The sequence below is a fragment of the Xyrauchen texanus genome, chromosome 15 (assembly GCF_025860055.1).
Source record: "Xyrauchen texanus isolate HMW12.3.18 chromosome 15, RBS_HiC_50CHRs, whole genome shotgun sequence".
NCBI lineage: Eukaryota > Metazoa > Chordata > Actinopteri > Cypriniformes > Catostomidae > Xyrauchen > Xyrauchen texanus.
This window is the reverse complement of record NC_068290.1, coordinates 4,510,423-4,532,893: the sequence shown is the minus strand read 5'-3', so window position 1 is coordinate 4,532,893 and position 22,471 is coordinate 4,510,423. Positions and strand designations below refer to the sequence as shown.

The 22,471-nt window shown below is 37.2% G+C and overlaps 1 protein-coding gene across 2 annotated transcripts in view; it reads right to left on the bottom strand.

Moving 5' to 3' along the window:
* Positions 1-611: 611 nt before the first annotated feature.
* The window catches only part of LOC127655907 (raftlin-like), a 143,947-nt gene continuing 122,087 nt past the window's right edge, over positions 612-22,471 (bottom strand). For both annotated transcript variants that reach the window (XM_052143961.1, XM_052143962.1), the window contains exons 8-10: positions 18,695-18,798; positions 13,283-13,358; positions 612-10,636 (exon numbers count right to left, since the gene is read on the bottom strand). In XM_052143961.1, coding sequence (XP_051999921.1) covers positions 10,130-10,636; positions 13,283-13,358; positions 18,695-18,798 — 687 coding nt within the window. In that variant the 3' untranslated portion in view covers positions 612-10,129. The remainder of the gene's footprint in view (positions 10,637-13,282; positions 13,359-18,694; positions 18,799-22,471) is intronic.

Sequence of the window (22,471 nt, the reverse complement as noted above, 5' to 3'; positions counted from 1 at the left end):
GACTTTTGGTGGTAAAATGTCTTTATCTGCAGTAGTCGCTCACAAGCTGCACACGTGTTGAACTTAATAAAGACCTTCTTCATCACTGGCAAATGGCAGGATGCAGTTGCAGGTTTGGTATCCTTTGATTGTAGATCCACAGCAACAAGCCTTATCTTTATTTTGCATATTTTAAAATATTCCTTGAGCGTGTTGCCAAGAGAAAATGTGCACCAAATGATTCAGCAGTGCATGCCTGAGTGATTCGGATTGAATCGCAAACCGATTCAGACCACTTTGCTGTCACGTTTGACCAGTTCATTGTAAAGAAATGACGCAGATAAGCAATAAAATTTGAGTCCCTTTAGTTCTGATTAAAAACTGGCGATAGTAAACACCAGGTGCACGCATGATGTAGCGGTGTAGCTTTTGTCAAAGCTATGCTGCTACCTAATCAAGAATATAGCTTCGCTAGAGAAAAGCTACTTGATATAAAAACTAGCAAAGCTACCACCTCGCTAATCAGAAATGTAGTTAAGCTAATAGCTTCGGTATTTGTAGTGAAGCTACTGCCCATCACTGGCAGTAAAGTAGCTGACAGATATTATGCCAAAGGAAAACTCAACCACAACTCAAATATAAATCATATTTATTATAATATACAAATTGTACAGATGATAGTATCATGTTGCTTGTCTTTACAAACAAAGAAAACTTTGATCAAAAGTTTCACAATGGCACAACAGTGTCTGACAATCAATGAAGCAACCTGCGAATATGGAGGCAGAAACGGCTAAATGTTTTCAGATATACAAGCACGCTTTTACACCAGCATGATCCACACTCTTTTTTTTTAATTTTTTATCAGTTAACGACTTCTGAAAAGCAAAAACAGACTGGAAATGGGCCATGGATGTAAATGCGTGGTATTAGCTACAGTGATCTCCTCTAACACAGCAGGATACTCAGCAGATATCGAATCTGTTATATAACCGAAGCACATTTCTTCATTTATGACAAGAGAAACTACAGGAGACAGGGGCTAACTGCTATATGAGTCACAGGTCACGCCGCCGATACTCAAGAGGCGAGTAAATGTTGCTCAGCATCATTTTGTTGATGGACTGGCAGATCCTGTCTGGTATTCTCTTCCACATCCTTGTTTTTCCCTAATAGCTTGTCTGTAATCACCCGTGGATGTGGCTGTATCATTCCACGGACAGACCTGGCTGACCTCGAAGGCCCAAACCGGACTTACCAAATAAAAAACTCACTGATGTCATGCCTGCTATTGTGCACATTTGAGTCTGCATGGAAAAAACTGTGGGCGGTACAGATCACATACGTAACTTTTACACACAAAGCATTCGTCACTGTCAGCTATTTAAACCGCACACGGCTGTTTGACATCCAGTGTATTCCCTAGAGAGGTTTGAATTTCCACAGGAGTTTGTATTCGGGATACCATACTACTCATACATTGCAGTATATTTACCATGCACAGTATGCAAAAAAGTCATTTTCTTAATTAGGATTTTTGTCTTGTTTTCCAGTAAAAAAATATCGAAGCATTCTTAAAACAAGATAAATGTACTGGATAAGCAAAATGGCAAAATACTTTTTGTCTTGTTTTCAGAGAAATCTATCTAAATTGAGTGAGGTTAATGCTTAAAACAAGGAAAACTTTTTGCCAATGGGCTAAGATAAATAAACTTAATTCAAAGGAAGAACAAGTTTGTTTTTCTTAATGCCATATTGCTTGTCATGTAAATATATCTTGTTTTAACCTCATGCAACCCCCGCGTCCACATGCGTGGACGTTGTATTTTGGCATTATTTAAATACATTTAAACCGACTGATCTCAGTTCAGGAGACTGTGGGCTGACCGTTAAGGGTTAAACTTTCCATGTACAGAGTCATGTGACAAAACAACATGGCGCTGATCACAGTGGAGTTTAAAAACTAACTCTGGCAAGAAACCTGATTAAGACTTTACATTGAAACATGTTTGAGTTGAAAGAGTAGTCTCTAGTTTGATCGGATATGCCATTTTAAAAACGTGAGCAATCATGAAATGCCACGCTGCTAAACATAATGTACACTAATGTGTACTTTAGCGTATTTCTTCACGTTGAGAAAATATTTTTGCTTTTATAGGCTTCATACGGAGTTAGGATGCAAATAATATGCTTTTAGCACTGTTCTGAGACCAGTGCAGACAGACAGCACACTGGAGGTTAAGTTATTCATTAAATAGGGAGCAAGGGAGCATCCTATAGCTCTTTATGCAGCTAAGCGCATTCACTTCTAAAATCTGACCAAAAGTTCATTTTCAGGCTGCAGATGATGTTTGGATCACTCAACATGTTTCACAGACATGGATTCAGAATTTATAATGTATAATTTTATTTTTACATGGTTAGCAGTGATTGGATGATGCTGCCTGTTACTTTGAATCAGAATTAATTATGCTAATTTCTGTAACGTCGCAAAAACATGAATAACCAACACTCCTGGAATCAAAATAAACAATTAAATAAATAAAAAACCTGACTTTCTATGGCTTGGTTTTATTCAAAATTTCACAACTTAGTCCCGCTGTCCACATACGTGGACATACATTTTTAGGAAAACTATTTGCCCTAGAATATATATATATATATATATTGTTTTTTTTTGTTTTGTTTTTTGCATGTTTATTAGGTGCTACTAGTTACAAATCCAAAAGGGAAATGGAAAATGCTCACAGCAGTCACGCTCGGGTCTCAAGAGGTTAAGAATATTTTGAGATTTTTACTGGAAAACATGACAAAAATACTAATTCAGTTGAAATATAAATGATTTTTTACAGAGTCTATGCATCAGGCCTGCGTGATTATGACAAAAAAAAATCATAATTGTTGATTGTGTAATTGAGATTAATGTTAATTAATAGAATTTACATTAAAATACTCATTTTGTGTAGTGCAATTGCGTGCCATATTCTTTATGTACACTACACATACTGTACAAAATGATAATTACTTCATAACCATTTTATACACAAGTAAATCAAGGCAGTGAAGGCGTGAAGTCCTCAACTTCACATTGACCAGTTAGACGATCAGAGTGTCTTTTCGTCTCTGGTTCAGTCATCGTCAAACAACAAATTGTCAAACAACAAACACACAATTTCCCCCTCTAGCTACAGTCTAACAAACAGCACTGTGACAAATGCACAATTATAATGACAACGTGTCAGAAATGTCTCAGAAAAGAACTGAGAACCTTCGTCATGTAAGAGGGAAGAAATTGGACGTACAAGGGCAGTGCAAAGTGAGTTTCTTCAAAGCATATGCAGATAGATTGAAGTCGTCTTTTATTGGGGAGTTGGGGGGGGTGACGTCCTTTTTGAAGAGGCCAATGCTTGAGACATTTTTCCCAGCAGGATCGGAGAGTGGAAAGGCCATTATGGTTTTAAATGTGACCTCTCTGGCCATTAGAGCTAATGCAAGCTCTCACCAAGCACACAAGTGCCCTCCCTGAAGACCTCATGCTGGTAAAACCCCTGACACTGTGAACCCAGAATATAAACATAGCCAGACACCAACACAACAGTGCTGACTTAATGGAAAATACATACACAGATCAGGTACACTCCACAGTGACCCCCAACATAAAAACGTACACCATTTACTTTCTTAAGGCATGTTCCTGGTCTTATTGTGCACGATTTATGGGTGCATGTTATTCCAAATGTAAAAAAAAACAAAACAATATATTAACTTGCTCCGCCTCTGAAACGACTATCCTTTTGGGATGATGTCATCAAGTCCTCTTACTTTTTCCAGCTCCTCCCCTCCAACCATCTGGCTCCATTCTTGCATGTTAAACCCACTTATTTTTTTTTACAATTAAATCAGTTTCAGAATAATAAAATCTTGTCCTACACTTTAATATCCTGTTTCACTTGAAAATACGGCAGATTATGGAAATAAAATGGGTTGTGAACCATGTTTCATGTTGACTTTAAGCCACACTTAAAAATGGATGAATTTTATTGCATTAAATATAAAAATTCCAATGCAAATATAGCTTTTCTCAGATCTAACTTAACTTTTCCTGCACCAATTGCAACTACTTCTGGTGCCAAAAAGGTGATTTTTAGTCGATGTATGAGGTCAGTCCCCCTCAAGTTCACCACAGGTGTAGTTAATCATATTAACTTCATGTTCCTTAAAAAGGTTAGTTCATGAATAGTAAAATTCTGCTGGTCGCACTAGTTGTCGCCAAGAAAACCATCTTCATGAATTGGAAAACAAAAAACAAAATCGATATCACTATTTGGAAAAACTTACTTTTGGATCACATCTCAATAGAAATATCAAATAACCCCTCTAGAAAGAACTCAAATGATTCCCCATCCACTTGGCTAGTACAGTCCAAATTTCTAAATTCTTAGCTCCGCTGGCCCCTTTGTCCGAGATTCAGTTTTCGCGATTTCATTTATTAATCATCAACCTTAGCAAACCTGCTTTATTATCGTCTGCCATACCCCTTCACCACTTAGATAACTCATCTCTCACAACATCACATATTCACAGCATTAGGGACAAATCAGCAGGATGTGGATAACGCTTTCACTCTGTACTACAAGCCTCAAAACGCTCACCTATATCTTCTCTCTAGAATGGCTCACCGCCAACCTGCAATTTTACTCTGTGCTGCTTTTGCCTCCAAGGGCCTGAGACTGGCTCCCTTGTGTGTGTGTGTGTGTGTGTGTGTGTGTGTGGGGGTGCTTACCCTGAGGGAGAATATGCCTCCCCTCTTCATCGTGCCTCCAGACCTGCTCCTCCACTGCAACTGCTGGGGCCGGCTCTACTCTGTACACCTCACTTTTTAATGCTCCTCATGTTAGATCGCCAACATTCACACTCCTACTTAAGAATTAGGGTGTGCTGAGTGGAGGGCCTGAAGAGGTCCTGCACTGTTGCCCCCCACTTCTTTTTAATGCATCTCATATCATTCACTTAATCACACAATCAGTCAATAGGTAGGGAAATGGGTGGTGCTTGAGGTGGTTCTGAATAAGATCTACCCCTTGCGCCGCACCTCTTTTAATGCACTTAGACTTAATTTAGACCCTAGAAGACATAACACAGGGATAGTGAGGTGGGTAGATGAGCTGGCCTGTCAATAGAATAGCAACTGACGGCGGGGACAGAGGAGAGCAGAAGTGGAGAGGGGTTCTGGCACTGTGCGCCTCTGGATCGGGTAATTTCCATGCGTCCGTAACCGCCACTGTCTCTTCAGTGCTTCAGCCTATTTTAATACTTCATTCTCTATCTATCCAGCACCTCCTAGTTTCCTATCCCCTGAGCGGACCCTAGCTTGACGCTGCCTTCGCTAGTCACTCCACTCGTTCTATCATCTTTGGCAACTCCCTATTTTCATATTTTCAGGCTCGCTTCTTTTGAGGGGAACAAGAGGCATCGTAAACACCACTTCGTACTACAAGGCTCTGTAGCCAATGGTTCACTGTCTCGTTTCCTGGCTTCTTTTTGGGGGGTATTTGTGCTCAAGTCAAGTCTCGAGCCTTGAGCCCTTCGCCCAATCCTCAATGCAGGATTACATTAATTTGCGAACTACTGAAATGGAGTTTCATTAAAGTTCTGGAGGAGCAAGCATATATAAACAGCTGCTTACATCTACGTGGTGTCGAGCATTCTGACATCCCTCCATCTACCCATCTCCAACTATCCATTTAATCAATAACTAATGTTAGTTCGGGGGGGATTTGAGCTCGGGTCAAGTCTCGAGTCAAGGCTCGCGCCTTTCACCTAGGACAGCGAGCCAAACACGTTTACACTATCCTCAATGCAGTTACATTAACTTGTGAACTACTAAAACGTAGTTAAAATCAAAAGTTGCATTTGTTAACATTAGTTAATGCACTATGAGCTAACATGAACTAGCAATAAACAATTGAATTTTTATGAACTAACATTAACAAATATGAATAAATGATGCACAATTTTATTGTTTGAATGCAGCATTATTGTAAAATGTTACCGATACGTTTTAATTGGTCTTTGTACATTTACAGGCGCTGCATTTTGAAAGTGGACGTTGAAAAGTGGACGTTACATTCAAGAGTAGAGTCATGTGGTTGGTGGGGAATGACTGAAAAGCAAGAGGGCTTTGTTTTGACAACTGAAAAGGAAAGTATTTTCAGAGAGTATTTACATGTAGAAATAAAGATTACAAGGACACTTTTTTTTAAACTTGGACTACTTGGACCAAAACAGTGCATTATGAAAGTAAATTGGGTCTATTTTGAATGCACATTGACTTAAAATATTTCTAAATAACTTTTAAACTATCAATATCAGTTTTAAAACATTAGGCCAATTAGATGAATTAGAGTATACATTAACAATGGAGTGTGGTTGTATGTTCATCTATGATACTGCCTTATTTTCAATTCCGTTTTGCTACATCTATGCGTTTCTAGCACAAAAATAAGTCAGATCAAATTAGTAGAAAATTTGCTTTTTAGTGTCTGTTTCTAAAACCAAATCAGAGATTTGTGAAGCTTTATTGCCTCTGAGAGAAATTTTAAAACGATTTGTTTTAGAGCTAGGGCAGATTGTCTCAATGTAAAAGTAAACTGAAACCCAACTCTACCGAACCTTACACTGATAATACCATTTGTCTCCTTTGAAAGGTTAGACTACATCCACATTAATCTGGATACATTTCAATACAGCGTTTTCATTTTCAAAATGCTCTCGTCCACACTGAAACATCTGAAAGCACTTATCCCCTTAATTTCCATGTACAGTATGAAATGCAATTGTCCTCGTGTTCCAGTGTAAACTTCCCATTGCCTTTGAAGGAATGTAATGTGAAGGTTGTACAAAGTAACATCTATCTTTAACTAAGCTATCAAAGTGAACAGCAGGCACAACAACGCCGCTACAACATGGGCCACCATCTTGACTGTTTTGGGTTGAATGGACCACATGACTGCTTCACATGATGACATATATGTCATAGTTTTATTTTAAATTTATCCACTTGGAAGAGCTTTTTCAAAAAGCTCCATTTTCACTGGACAGTAACGCTGTCTCGGTGTGTACAGAAGGCCAAAACGTAGCGAAATTAATGCATTTTCAAACGAAAACGTATTGTTGTGAACGTGGCCTTAGTTCAGAATTTTCCTTTTTGGGTGAGCAGTTCTTATAAACTAGTGTGGGATTTGCTTTCCGAGTGGAGAAATCAACAAATAAAAAGCTGCATCAACTGCATAGCAAACTTAGAAATATTCCCAGTACACATCCAGCAGGTGCTTATCTTCTCTTAAATTCTGGCAACCCTTTCGTTTGGGATGGTGACATGAAATATTCATATAAACATAAACAAAAACATTCACAAACATATGCACCTTACATCACAATCGATTGCTTCTCGCAACAGTAACCATCTCCTTCCAGTGCGTCTGCTGTCTTCAGTATGCAGTATGGTAGAGATGCAGTCTTTAAATCAGTCCCCAGCCCTATGGGCTCATAGAGTAAATATTAATGTGGTTTTCCTATCCAGTGCATTTGCCAATAACAATCTCTTCCCATATCTCCTCCCTGTTCCTGGAGTCCCCTCTGTTCATTTAAAGATCTCGATGGGGATGGGATGCTATCATTTGCTCACCAGTGAGTTGAAACGTTCAGCATTTGGTGCAAGAGGTCACAATGTCAGTTGAGGTGTATCTGTGACAGTGTACCTGTCTGCAACAGTAATCTACACTGCGAAACTCATTTTCTTCATCAGTATTTTTTTTTTGTAAATATATATAAACATCCTTTAAACAAGGTACATTTACTTGAGAAGCAAAACTGCCTAAGATGTGAAGACTTCTTTTCAGAAAATATATTTTAAATTAAGTTGAATTTCCTTAGCCAATTGGCAATCTTTTTCTTTTTGTTTTGAGCAGATTTACAGCGTTTTCTAAACAGCTGCATTAAAGTGACAAGAGCTCCTACAGCGAGGTTGTTAATCGAAGTTGTATGCTATTTAAACTTAATAGCTACATTTCTGGTGAAGAACTACACTACCCATGATCCTGAAAAGAAAGATACACCAATCAGAAAATTGCAGCACACAAAGTGTGTCAAAAGAGCTCTGCAGCAACTCTCAACCCTCTCTACCTTTATATTTGTATATACACTGATGAGCCAGACGTCCCTAATATGCTGTTGGTCCTCCGCATGCTGCTAAAACTGTACCGACCCACCAAAGCATGGACTCTACAAGAACCCTGAAGGTGTCCTGTGGTATCTGGCACCAAGACATTACCAGTAGATCCTTCAAGTCCTGTAAGTTGCGAGGTGGAGCAGCCATAGATCGGTTGGTCCAGTTTATCCCACAGATGCACAATTGTACTAAAATCTGGGGAATCAGATTTCACACTCTCTTATTCATCATGTTCCTCAAACCATTCCTGAACAATGTGTGCAGGGTGGCAGGGCGCATTATCCTCCTGAAAGAGGCCATTGCCATGAGGGAATACTATTGCCATGAAGGGGTGTCCCTGGTCTGCAACGATGTTTAGGTAGGTGGCACGTGTCAAATTGATGTCCACGTGAATGGCCAGACCCAGGGTTTCCCAGCAGAACATTGCCCAGATCATCACACTCCCTCCACTGACTTGTCATCTTCCCACAGTGCATCCTGGTGCCATCACTTCCCCAGGCAAACGGTGCACAAGTACACGGGGCTCGTCAGACCCGCCGACCTGCTTCCACTGCTCCAAGGTCCAGTTCCAACGCTCGCATACCCATTGTAGGTGTTTTTGACGGTGGACAGGGGTCATCATGAGCACTCTGACCAGTCTGTGGCTACACAGCCCCATACACAGCAGTGTGTTGTGACACATTCCTTCCATAACCATCATTACACTTTTCTGTGTCCTGTGCCACAGTAGACCTTCTGTCAGTTTGGACCAGAAGGGATAGCCTTTGTTGCTCTTGTGCATCAATGAGCCTTGGGCACCCAAAACCCTGTCGCCAGTTTGTGGGTTGTCCATCCTAGGACCACTATCAGTAGGTACTCACCTACTACTCGGACCACTATCAGTAGGTACTCACCTACCACTGCTGACCGCAAGCACCCCACATCACTTGCTTTTTCAGAGATGCTCTGACCCAGTAGTCTGGCCATAACAATTTGGCTCTTGTCAAAGTCGCTCAGGTCTTTACTCCTGCCCATTTCTCCTGCATTCAACATGTTGACTACAAGAACTGATTGTTCGCTTACCATCTAATCTACCAGACCTTGACATGTGGCCTTGTTAGGAGATGATCAATATTATACGCTTCACCGAGGTATATAGTGGTCATAATGTTTTGGATCATCAGTGTACATATCTGAATATTTTGCAATAAATCTTAAAGGAATATTCTGGGTTCAGTACAAGTTTAGCTTAATCGACAGCACTTGTGGCATAATATTTATTACCACAAATGTTAATTTTGACTGGTCCCTCCTTTACTTTAAAAAAAAAACATTATCAAAACTTGAGGTTACAGAGAGTCACTTAAAATGGAAGTGAATGGGGCAAATTTTTGGAGGGTTTAAATGCAGAAATACACTTACATGAAATCTTATGTTAAAACTCATGTATTATTTGAGCTGTAAAGTTAAATTGTTAAATCGTAATTTTTTTGCATTCATTTTAGGGTTTAGTAGTTATTTCTCTCATTAAAGACTTTCTTGACCTTAGTCAACTGGTGGAATTTTATGAAATCCCTATGGAAAAAATTAATAGGATAAATACTTCCAGAAACAATACGGCAGAAAAAGTGGGCAAACAGCCAAACGTCTTGTCATTTGTTTGGACACAATTTTATGCTTAAAAATATTTAAAAAAAATAACTATTTACCAACTAGGTATGAAAAGATAAACTTATTTCAAGATATATTCTCTGAAAACAAGTCAAAACATTTTATGCAATTTAGCTTCTCAAATATATCTATCTTGTTTTTAGGATTTTTAGATACTTATTCAAAAAAGAGACCAACATTTTGATTAATAAATACTTTTGTTTTGCAGTATAGCATTTTGAACATTCATTAAGGTCCATGTCTATAGGCCTGTTGTGTGTGAGCACATCTTCAATCCTGATTGGCCGAGACATCATCATGTGGTGCTGACAATTCTCCTGCCTTCATATTACCATGGTTCTGATTGGCTGACCTGTCTTCCTGCTTGTCCACCTCACTGTCCCTCTGTCCCGTCTCTTGTGCTGTCCGCTGGTCTACAGCTGAAGTCTTGTCTTGACATGGACCCATTTCAGCCTCTGTTTTTACGTTAGACTCTTCCTCATCCTTTTTTTCCTTCTCAGCATTTCCATCTCTATTACCACCCATTACTTCCTGCTTTTCCTTGTCAGCTTCTACCTCACTTCCTGTTGCTGTCTCATTCATGTCCTCTGTGTTTTCCACTTTAGAATCAGTGCCATTATGCCGTTTTCTCTCAGCAATCTTCTCTGCTCCGTCACAGATCTTTTGATCACTGATCTCTTTCTCTACGCTGGCCATGGACTCTTTCTTCTTCTTGTTCTTTGGTGCGTCTTTGACAGAATTCTTGTTGGACTTATTCCGTGTTTTAAAGATGACTTTCTAAAACAGAAAATGTCGACATAGATATTTGAGACTTGAGAATTCATTGAAAAATAGTGAGAGAGACTTAAAATACAGTTAAATATTTAATATTAATGATGGAAGAACTGAGTAAATATACACTTAAATTTCAAGAGACTCAACTGGCTGTCAAACACATATTGAGAGCTACACATAACACATAATCTACACATAAGATACACATAAGCTAAACAAGCATTTTCTCAGGCACTTTTGGAGACTAAATAGACGCACAAATTAAATAATTTCAATAATTCATACTATTCATCTGTTGTTCTTGTTATAGTTTACTTCCATGTTGTTTCATCATCAAATAGCAATGTCAAATGTAAATCAAGTCAATCACTGAAAGAGCAGTGCCACTTTGAGTAAGAAATAGCATGTTTATTATCAGGGCTGGACTGGGAAGAGAAATCGGCATGGGATTTTACTAGCCCAAAAATCGAGCGGGGGTGGGGTGGGGTTGGGGGTGTTCTGCTTAATCACAGTGGCTCATTTTAGATTATTGTGGCCCATTCGGCCCTTTTGCGGGCGATCTACAGGCCCGCTCTGTTCTCCTAATGTCCAGTCCACCCATGATCGGCCCCAAAGTGCATCGGCCCACCGGGAAAATGCCCGATATGCCAGATTACCAGTCCAGCCCTGACTATTATGCATGTACATCCATATGAGATACAGATAATTCACCATTGTTGCACAGATAATCAACGTGATATAGTATTTATTTGTATGAATGTAATAAAGAAAAATATCCTGGGATAATAAACTTATATAGATAAGAAATAATCATACTAATATAATTTATTGAAGTGCAAAAAAAAAATACACTTTTGTGTTACACTATTTATAATAGAAAGGTTGAGAAATACTAAAGAGATGTGGGCACAACTTCAAAAAATAGATGAATGTACAGGGGTGGAATGAGATTTCGGGTCATTTAAGACCTGAGGTATCCATTTAAGGGTTAAATCAGGTAATGGTGCAAACACATCTAATATTTGTGCTGAATGCAATTTTCATGTCAAAATTCCTGATCGGAGTGTTAGGCCACACTATCACTTTTTCTGTTGAAAACGCATTGATTTTGCAACACTGGAAATGTAAGCGCAGCGTGGTTCTAACGGGAAGACTAGCAGCTGTACATCATCGTAATATTAGCTGTGTAATTCCCAGCCAATTACATGTAAGCCATCACTTTATAAGTCTGCTCACAATCTATCACATTGCTGTTTCAGTGTGCTAACACGGTAACCTCCTCCACCCCACCACCACTTGTTGAGTCTAGTCCTGCACGGGGGTAGGCTCCTCGCCCCTGCCTCCTATCTCCGGTATCTGCGATCTAGAGACTTAAAACGGCTCTTTAAAATGCAGAAATTGCGCTTGACTACACCGCACATTTGGATTTATGCTCAATTGTAATGCTTCTCCATCATTTGATCATCATCTGATTAATAACTGCTGCCATGATGTACACAAATGACTCTTTTAAACCAAATTACATTTACTGCCTCTTTTCCATTTGGGATAATAGCGCAAACATTGCTGACTTTTGTGAATATGATGTAATCTATAATAAGACTAATTGATGAGGCACTCTACATCATTAAACATGATGTAATGGTATCTTGAAAAATTTGATTCATTATAAAGTACCTTCATACCAAAACGCCACCTTTGAATGAGTGCCAATAAAGTCTGGACACACATAATGGGAAATGTTTAGTTTAAAAGTTATTAAAAACTCAGAAAGGCTTCATCCAAATAACTTTGATCAATTTGTAAAAAACAATTCAAAACAGAGAATATTTATGGGGAAAGTGTAAACACCATTTGTTGGATGGTCTGCAAATGTTTTTTGTCAAACATTATTTACTCCTGAAGTTTAAGGGCCAGGGCTTACTTTGTCAAGAATCATTGAGTAAAAAACAAATCATATGACACCAAATAAGCCATTTATAATTGGTTTAAAACTTGACCAAAGCTCTTTCTCTTCCTACTACTGTTTTAACATTAAAGCATTGTGTCTAAACTAATTTAACGCATTTAAGCTGAAGAGTTTTAAGTTCATGGAAGAAGAAACAAAATCACTGATGTGTGTCCAAACATTTGACTGGTAGTGTATTTGTTAGCTGTACACAAACATACACAAAGCATTGAATTACACATACAAATGACAACTGTAACACATTGATTAAAGCTTAGCAGTTTGTTTGCATTGTAGAATTCACATAAAAATGCACAATGACAACACTTCCATGCAAAAAAAATATCAACAAGAAACAACACAAACTTAGCACGCACACTCTCTTATTTTCTTTGATGGGACAAATTATGCATTGTTTTCTTCAGTGTCCTAACGGGATATTGACAGTGTCTTCTGTATTCTGGCCAAATTTATTTGGCATTCGAAGGAAATGCCTTATGTCAGCACAAAACCCTACAAAACCTCTTGGTGTGTGACTGTGCCTGCTCCGATAAACTTAATAAAGAGTACATATCTTTTTTTTTCAGCCAGGCAGTAAGCAAAATATTAATGTATGTGTGAGGAATATCATATTAAGTCTGGGAATGTTTAACAGCAGTATGTGTGTGTGTGTGTGCAATATGGAATATGAGGTCACGCACCTTAGATTCTTTCTTCTTGCGTGGCAGCATTGGTCTCTGGAGGAAAACTATCTGTTTGGTAGCCAAACTTCCATCACTGAAGAAAAAAGAAAGAAAGGATGAAAGAAAGAAAGAAAAAAAAAATACGTAAAAATAGAGGGAAGGAATTGCATGAATGGAAAGAAGGAATTAAGGAAGAAAGAAGGAAGGAAGAAAAAAGAAAGGAGGAGGGAGGTGAAAAGGAAGGAATGAAGGAAAGAAAAAAGAGAAAGAAGTAAGGATGAACAGGATGAGTTAGGATGAAAGAAGGAAGGAAGGGAAAAAGGCATGAAGAAAGAAGGAAAGAAAGTAGTAAGGAAGAAGGAAGGAATGAAGAAGGTGGGCAGGAAAGAAGGAAGGAAGGAAGAAAAAAAGAAAGGAAGACAAAGAAAGGAGGAAGGAGGTAGAAAGGAATGAAGAAGACAGAAATAAAGAAAGAATGAATAAAAGAAAGAAAGAAGGACGGAATGAAGAAGGCAAGCAGGAAGGAAGAAGGTAGGAAGGAATGAATGAAGGAAGGAAGGAAGAAAAAAGGCATGAAGGAAGAAAGGAAATTAAGTAGTAAGGAAGAAGGAAGGAATGAAGGTGGGCAGGAAGGAAGGAAGGAAGGAAGAAAGATGTAAGGAGGTAGAAAAGAAGGAAGGAAGAAGACATGGAAAAAGAAAGAGAAAGAAAGAAAGCAAGAAAGAATGGAGAAAGAAAGAAAGAATAACAAATACACCACCAAAAATCTGTCTTTAAAATAAACGTCAGATGATATTTTGATATCTAGTGCATTGACATTAATACATTATTAAGAGTCTAAAGTGTACAAATACTTTTTTTGGGGGGTATGTGTCACTGTATGTGTGTAAAAGTGAAGTAACAGATTAACAAACATTCCGGAGCAGCACAGAGTTTTAAATGTTTGCCGTATCTTAGCCATCTTATTTGAAAGCGAGATTCTCAAGTCAAAACCATGTTTAAATGTTGATAATACAGATACTTCGACAAGCTGTTTAATCCTCAGAGGAGACGGAGTATATAAACATCCTCTATCTCACTCACCTGTTTTTGCTCTCTTGCCGATTTCTTTAACACTATCTCTCTCTCGCACGCCCCACTATTTCTGCTACCCGAAACCCAAACCGAGCATCTATCGAGTTTACAAGTAATCTGCCTTCTTAACTTCAACTTTGGCCCATAAGCACAATGCACAATTCTGCTACAATCTCTTGCATCAAATGGGCCTCTACATCTCTGGCTTGCAATCAATACCAATTTCTAATTTGAGCTGCCTTTTTCTCCTGCTGCCTTTTTCCTTGCTTTTCAGAATACTAGATATTTATTTGAGTGCGTTCTGCTTAAATCAAAGTGGAAAAACTGGATTTCTGCAAGCCTCTGCCTATTAAAATGTAAACGAGTGGCTGGACTGTAAAATTACAGCTTTGTCCTCAGTCTCGCCAGTATCCAAACTAGTCTGCGTCTTGGCTTTATAGAGGATGACACACGTTGCCTATACAATCTCCATCATTAAGGACTTAATTGAATGTTAACTTGAACAATTTTGAATGTAATGAATATACAAGCTATATGGTGCAATGCATAGCAATGAGAAGTCACCCTGTGTGTAAAAATATTACAAATGTGAAAAACTGCCAATCATCAATATGCCAGTATGTTTTTTGGATATTTATTATGGTAATACTATACATTTTGGACAAATATTGCAGTGTCATGGCAAAACAATAGTTTTTGAACACATTTGGTAATATCATGTTTTTGCAAATATACCATGGCAATACTATGTTAATACTTTGGTTTGTGGACATATACTATGGTATAACTATGGTTTGTGGACATATACTATGTTAATACTGTGGTTTGTGGACATATACTATGGTAATCCTATGGTTTGTGGACATATACTATGTTAATACTGTGGTTTGTGGACATATACTATGGTAATCCTATGGTTTGTGGACATATACTATGTTAATACTGTGGTTTGTGGACATATACTATGGTAATCCTATGGTTTGTGGACATATACTATGTTAATACTGTGGTTTGTGGACATATACTATGGTAATACTATGGTTTGTGGACATATACTATGTTAATACTGTGGTTTGTGGACATATACTATGTTAATACTATGGTTTGTGGACATTTACTGTGGTAATACTATGGTTTGTGGACATATACTATGGTATAACTATGGTTTGTGGACATATACTATGTAATACTGTGGTTTGTGGACATATAATATGGAAATACTATGGTTTGTGGACATACTATGGTAATACTATGGTTTGTGGACATATACTATGGCAATACTATGATTTGTGGACATATACTATGGTAATCCTAAGGTTTGTGGACATACTATGGTAATACTGTGGTTAATAGACATATACTATGGTAATACTATGGTTTATGGACATATACTATGTTAATACTGTGGTTTGTGGACATACTATGGTAATACTATGGTTTTTGGACATATACTATGGTAATACTATGATTTGTGGACATATACTATGTAATACTGTGGTTTGTGGACCTATACTATGGTAATACTATGGTTTGTGGACATATACTATGTTAATACTGTGGTTTGTGGACATACTATGGTAATACTATGGTTTTTGGACATATACTATGTAATACTGTGGTTTGTGGACCTATACTATGGTAATACTATGGTTTGTGGACATATACTATGTTAATACTGTGGTTTGTGGACATACTATGGTAATACTATGATTTGTGGACATATACTATGTAATACTGTGGTTTGTGGACCTATACTATGGTAATACTATGGTTTGTGGACATATACTATGGCAATACTATGATTTGTGGACATATACTATGGTAATCCTAAGGTTTGTGGACACACTATGGTAATACTGTGGTTAATAGACATATACTATGGTAATACTATGGTTTATGGACATATACTATGTTAATACTGTGGTTTGTGGACATACTATGGTAATACTATGGTTTTTGGACATATACTATGGTAATACTATGATTTGTGGACATATACTATGTAATACTGTGGTTTGTGGACCTATACTATGGTAATACTATGGTTTGTGGACATATACTATGTTAATACTGTGGTTTGTGGACATACTATGGTAATACTATGGTTTTTGGACATATACTATGGTAATACTATGATTTGTGGACATATACTATGTAATACTGTGGTTTGTGGACCTATACTATGGTAATACTATGGTTTGTGGACATATACTATGGTAATACTATGGTTTGTGGACATATACTATGGTAATACTATGGTTTGTGGACATATACTATGGTAATACTATGGTTTGTGGACATATAATATGGAAATACTATGGTTTGTGGACATACTATGGTAATACTATGGTTTGTGGACATATACTATGGCAATACTATGATTTGTGGACATATACTATGGTAATCCTAAGGTTTGTGGACATACTATGGTAATACTGTGGTTAATAGACATATACTATGGTAATACTATGGTTTATGGACATATACTTTGGTAATATTTTGGTTTGTGGACATATACCATGGTAATAATACAATTTTGGACACATATTGCAATATAATGCTTTTTGGACATGGACCATGATAATACAATGATTTATAGACATGGACTAAGGTAATACTATGATTTATGGACATGGACTATGGTAATTACTATGATTTATGGACATGGACTATGGTAATACTATGGTATTCTTTGAACAGGGTTCCGACAACTTTTGATCAATGACATTGACATAATGACCGTGACTTTTCAAGTCTTTTGTGACTACTGAATAGGGATTTAGAAACAATATTTGATAGATTGCACTCACAAAGAGAAATTTCTAGCTAATTAAATATTTTACTGCTCAGCATAACAAGAAAACATTACATTTAAGTCTTTGTTCAGGCCTGGAAATCATAATTTAAAAATGATCTGATATTATCACATTTTATAATGCTGAATGTTTATTAGTTCATGTTTATATTGGGAAGCTTTGGAAGCCCTGTTTGAAGTACCTTGGAGTACTAAGTACATATGTAAATTTACCATCTGATACCATGGTACCACCATCATACCCAGGAAAACAAGGGAAGCCGTCTCCAAGACATTGAAAAGTGAAGGTTTTGTTGTATCTAGGACAGCATTTTGATTAATTAGCCACATCACCGATGTTGTGTTTTGGCATTGCATAAAAGTTTTAAAATAGGCCCGTAATTAATCAGGAGAGACTGCGGGATGGATATAAAGCTGATGTGTGAAAGAGGCCACTGAGAGATTGGCCCAACGCAGACATCAGTTATGACAGATGGAGATTGCATGGTGAACTTCTGCTTGAAATCGCCGTAAGCTTCCACTCGCCATTACAGGAATCATCAGTTAGCTCGTAGTGACATTCCATTACGGCGAGCAAACAGTCATGTGCTTCAAGCCCTTACTGGCTGTGCCTGCCATTCCTGTGACTCAATGAGATCTGGAGAGTTCTTTATACCCCAAGCACTTTGTCACAGTTGGAATTTGTGGATGTGTGGGGCTTTCCATTTTCCTTGGCGGAGGGGGGTGGGGGGGTGAATTGACGTCCCACTATGGGGTGCTTAGACAAAATCAATTGATCATTTGATGGTTTACATATCCAACGGATCTAGCCTCTAGAAGTCTGGCTTAAAAGGGATAGTTCACCCAAAACTAAGAATTGCTTTGACAGAAACAAACCTCAGTATTCAAGGAGGCAATAGAGTTACCATCAAATGTCTGTACAATTTTAATACCGTGATTTTTCAGACTATATTATGGTTTTTGGACATGTACACTCCAAAACCCTGCTACCTTCAAATGTCTGTGCAAATGTTTTGTCTTAGCTGTTTATGCAAATGTCTATTATAGGACCGCCTTGTGGCAACACTGAGAATGCAATGTGAACTTGCGTTGTGTTATGCATTACGTTCGGACACATTTCGGAGTGCAACAACACAAAATCAAGCTGGCTGTTTTTAGAAGCTTTTGCGCTCACATACTGGCATAGAGTATGTTTCGGGCCTATGATTGCAGATCATTAAAGTGTCCCAAATCATAGCACGTTGAAAATAGTATGTCAAAGGTGCCTTTATAGTGCTCTATTTTCAAAGTACGCATTTGTGCATGCTTTGTTTTTAGAATAGGAAGACGCAATGCTTTTAGGCAATTAAGATTAGTTGTTTAGTAGTTAGACTTCTCTGATTGGTTGATCTCATTCAGGATTTTATAGTTGTGTCATTTTGTTTTTTTTACTGGGAAATCAGCAATCAAACAAAAAAAATGGCTTGTGGCTTCTACAGAAGCACACTGTATATTTTTTCTCTACTAATTATTTGTTTTTTATTTATTCAGGAGTACAATACCTGTTAGTCTTAATAATAGGCGTAGGCAGCACACAAGTGAGTCTCCATCCGAATGAAGCCAGTGACTGCAGTAAAGGAATATAGTCTGTCTTTACCTGTAAATCCTGAAAAGAATACACAAAAACACACTTTACAAAACATTTTTAAATTCTGCACTTCACACATAAAAAGTTAATGCACCAAAATCCTACAAAGAGAGAAAAGAGAACAAAGTCAGTGCGAGTGATTTCAAATTGATAAAGATCACAGTTTAATGTGCTGTTTATTATAGCTGTTGATGTACAAAATGTATTGTACGAAGAGATGTGTAATTTAGAGAGCAGCGTTTATGTAAATGGGTTGTTTTGGACAGTTAGCGGTTGAATTGGGGTTTCAAAGAGAACACTTTTAGCCTAATTTCAGTAGTAGCATACAGGAAGTCAGTGCGGTTTAACGGCACTTGTCCTCTCAAAGGAAACCATGACGCGTGTCATCCATGGGCAAACACCCACGTGACAACACGCACACACTCAATGATAACACAAGACTACTGACAACAGCTTTGCATGTACACACTTTAAATTTAGACATGAGATTGCATCATTTATATGGATAAATGTTTTCTAACTGAATATTAAATGAAATGAATGGAAATAAAATGCAAAGTAATCTCGTCAGTAATCAAATAATTTTTAATGCAACTGTATTCTGATTACCAAACTGTAACTGTAGTGGAATACAGCTACTAATATTTAGCATTTTAAATACGTAATCCCGTTACATGTATTCCATTAGTCCCCAACCCTGATTTGGGGAGTAAATGGACAACATTAATGAGAATTGGGTGATAAAATGTCCTTAAGTGTCTTGAAAATAATGTCACAATGCAAAAAATCTTAATAGCCCTAAATGTAGGCTTCATTTTCTTTATAGAATATATTTTTTGTATTGATTTGGGGTTAAATATGACCAGGCCATTTGTTGGAGAGTTTTCGTGAGGATCACTCAACAACACATTTTGACTAGTCGTCTAACTGCTCAGAAAAGTAAGCGACTTGTCAATGTTTACCTCATGTAAATGACAGAAGTTGTGTTAAGTTTTTCCACTATTTTCCACATTTAAAAAATGCTGACCGATCATTTAAAATTACATCCGTCATTTTGACATAAAACACAAGAAAGTTAAACATTTAAACCATACTGCGCCAAAAGTCATTCCATCCATCTTTACTGTACGTGCACTGTACTATACATGTAAAAGCAAACCATTCTGTGTTCACTTTATTTACACTTTAGCGTAATTCCAAATATGGTCACATATATTTAAAAAATCTATTTGCACACAAATAGAAAGGACACGGTTTGAAGACTAAATGGAACACCATATAGAACAACTGAATATCATGTGATCCACCAGTAGTTGGCACGGATCCAACGTGTCAACTAGTAGCAGAACTAAACGACTAACTGAGTAGTCGACTAGCTAGTGCAACCCCATTATCTATAAAAAAAAAATCATACATCACAAAGCATTATGGGATTGCCTTCTCTGCAAAGGATACATGCAATGCTGCCTTTGAATTTAGAAAAAAGAAGGTATCCTAAAAGGCAACATAATCATACTACCTACAGTACCTTTTGGAACAGTTTTTACATCTGGATTGCGCCCATGACGCCTTAGGAATCTCACTAGATTTTGGAACAGAGCCACAGTCTTAGTTTAGTCCTCTCTGTGGAGGACATCTTTTGATACTCTTCCTAGTTAGTGAGTCCTATTTTGCCAAGATTGGCAGAATAGTTGTGGGTCGTGTGTTCATACCACAGAGGTTCTGTCCTTTTGAAACGGTTTTTGGGTATTTTCATTGGACAAGAAACCTGGTGCAGCCTTGAGATAATCAAAATATGTGAGAAGAGGTTTTTGTTGGAAGCAGAGCTAGAAGTGGACCCCATAACCATCACCCCAGACTTAAAAGAAGAATTGAAAAATACGGTCTGCGTAATGGCTTTCCATTGTTGCCGGATTGTGTGAACATCTACATGTTGTTGAAGTGCTGCACTCTTTTACCATGTTGGTAAGTGATATAAAGCAGAACCAACGCTTTAAGAAAAAAAGTCAATATGAAAAGTTTGCAGCCAGCTTTACTGCTGTATTGTTAAATATTGAATATTGAGTAGAACAAGATTATACAGCAAGAAATAAAATGTTGGACTGGATTTGATTTGATCATAAAAAGTTGTTGTTACATACCAGAATGGAGCTAGGTGGCTGGAGGGGAGGGGTTAAACAGGAAAACTAACTAACAAAAAGTGCTGGTAGTAATGGATCACATGTAATCTGTCATTTGTAATTAGATTACAAATATCAAGTTCTTGTAATTAGGTTAAATTACAATTTACAGCTACCTTTCATGGATAACATGATTACATATGAATCTGGCAAAGGCAGTACATTATTCATAATTTATTGATCCCTCAAATTCTACTTTTAAAATATTTAACATTTTTCATTTTAAATAAATTTACATCTGATATACATTTGAAGGGGGTGGATTTGCACACACAAACCTGATACTAGCCACCGGCCATAATTACACTAAAGATGGAGTGGTAATTCACATATAAACACCAAACCAATTGTATTAGTGTGGTACAGTTCGTTTTAGTTTAGCAAATTGCATTTGTACTCTGCTACAAAAATGTACATGAATGTGCTTTTGCTTTCGTGACAGCTTTTGAGTTATTTTTTGTGCCATTGATTCATAAATATAACACATATGGATGGTGTTTGTAATACCAACATTGCTGAAGTAATACAATTTTAAGTGCCTTTTTTATTCCATATTTTGGTCCATTCTCATATTTTGATCAAAAAGTAAAAACTTTTTTTATGCATTTAAGCAACATTGTCAAAATTGTACAAGGTTATCCTACTCAAATGAATGTGACATCAAATAAACAAGAATCAGATCAGAAATAATCCAAAAGCAATCAGAGTAGAATACTTAAAATATAATCCAAAATATAATGTTACTGACTACAATTATAATCATGTAATTTTTAATCAGTACCAAATAACAATTCAGAAGTAATCTACCCAACACTGATAACTAACTAATTGAAAATGGAATACATGATATGTACATGCCTGCTAGCAGGCAGATACACATTATGATATACAAATAAATAAATAAATAAATAAATAAATAAATCCCTTTAAATTATTATATTATTGCTGTACAACATATTTAATTTTTGAGATAAAAAGCAACCACCATTATACTTCATTCCTGCATGTTTCACGTGCCTATCTTTGTCATCGGATCGAAAAGGACAGATAAAAAAAAAAAGCTAGACGCAGTGTAACAAAAAGAACAGGACAAAACTCTGTTTTTCACAATTTAAGTTCTTTTGAATTTTTCACAGTGTAAAAAAACATGGGGCTTGTGCAAGAGACACTGAACAACAGCGAAATGTGGCACAATGGTAAATGACGTCGATGTAGTGCATGTTTACATATGATATTAACTGAAAAACAGTGTGGACGGATGCAAAAACGTATAATGTTATTGGGCTTGTCTAAGAGGCATTTGAGATGAGGTCTGCACTAAAGTTCCTTAAAAAACTATTTTTCAATAGTATCACAAATAGTGATCTCCTACAATGAACTATGTAAAACTAAAAGGTAAGCCGTGGCATTAGTTTTGTGTGATCTTATTATGTATTGGTGGATTTGAAATTTTATGGTGCCATAGGACCTCAATAACAGTTGTGTGTCATTCAATGGGAAATACGTCAAAC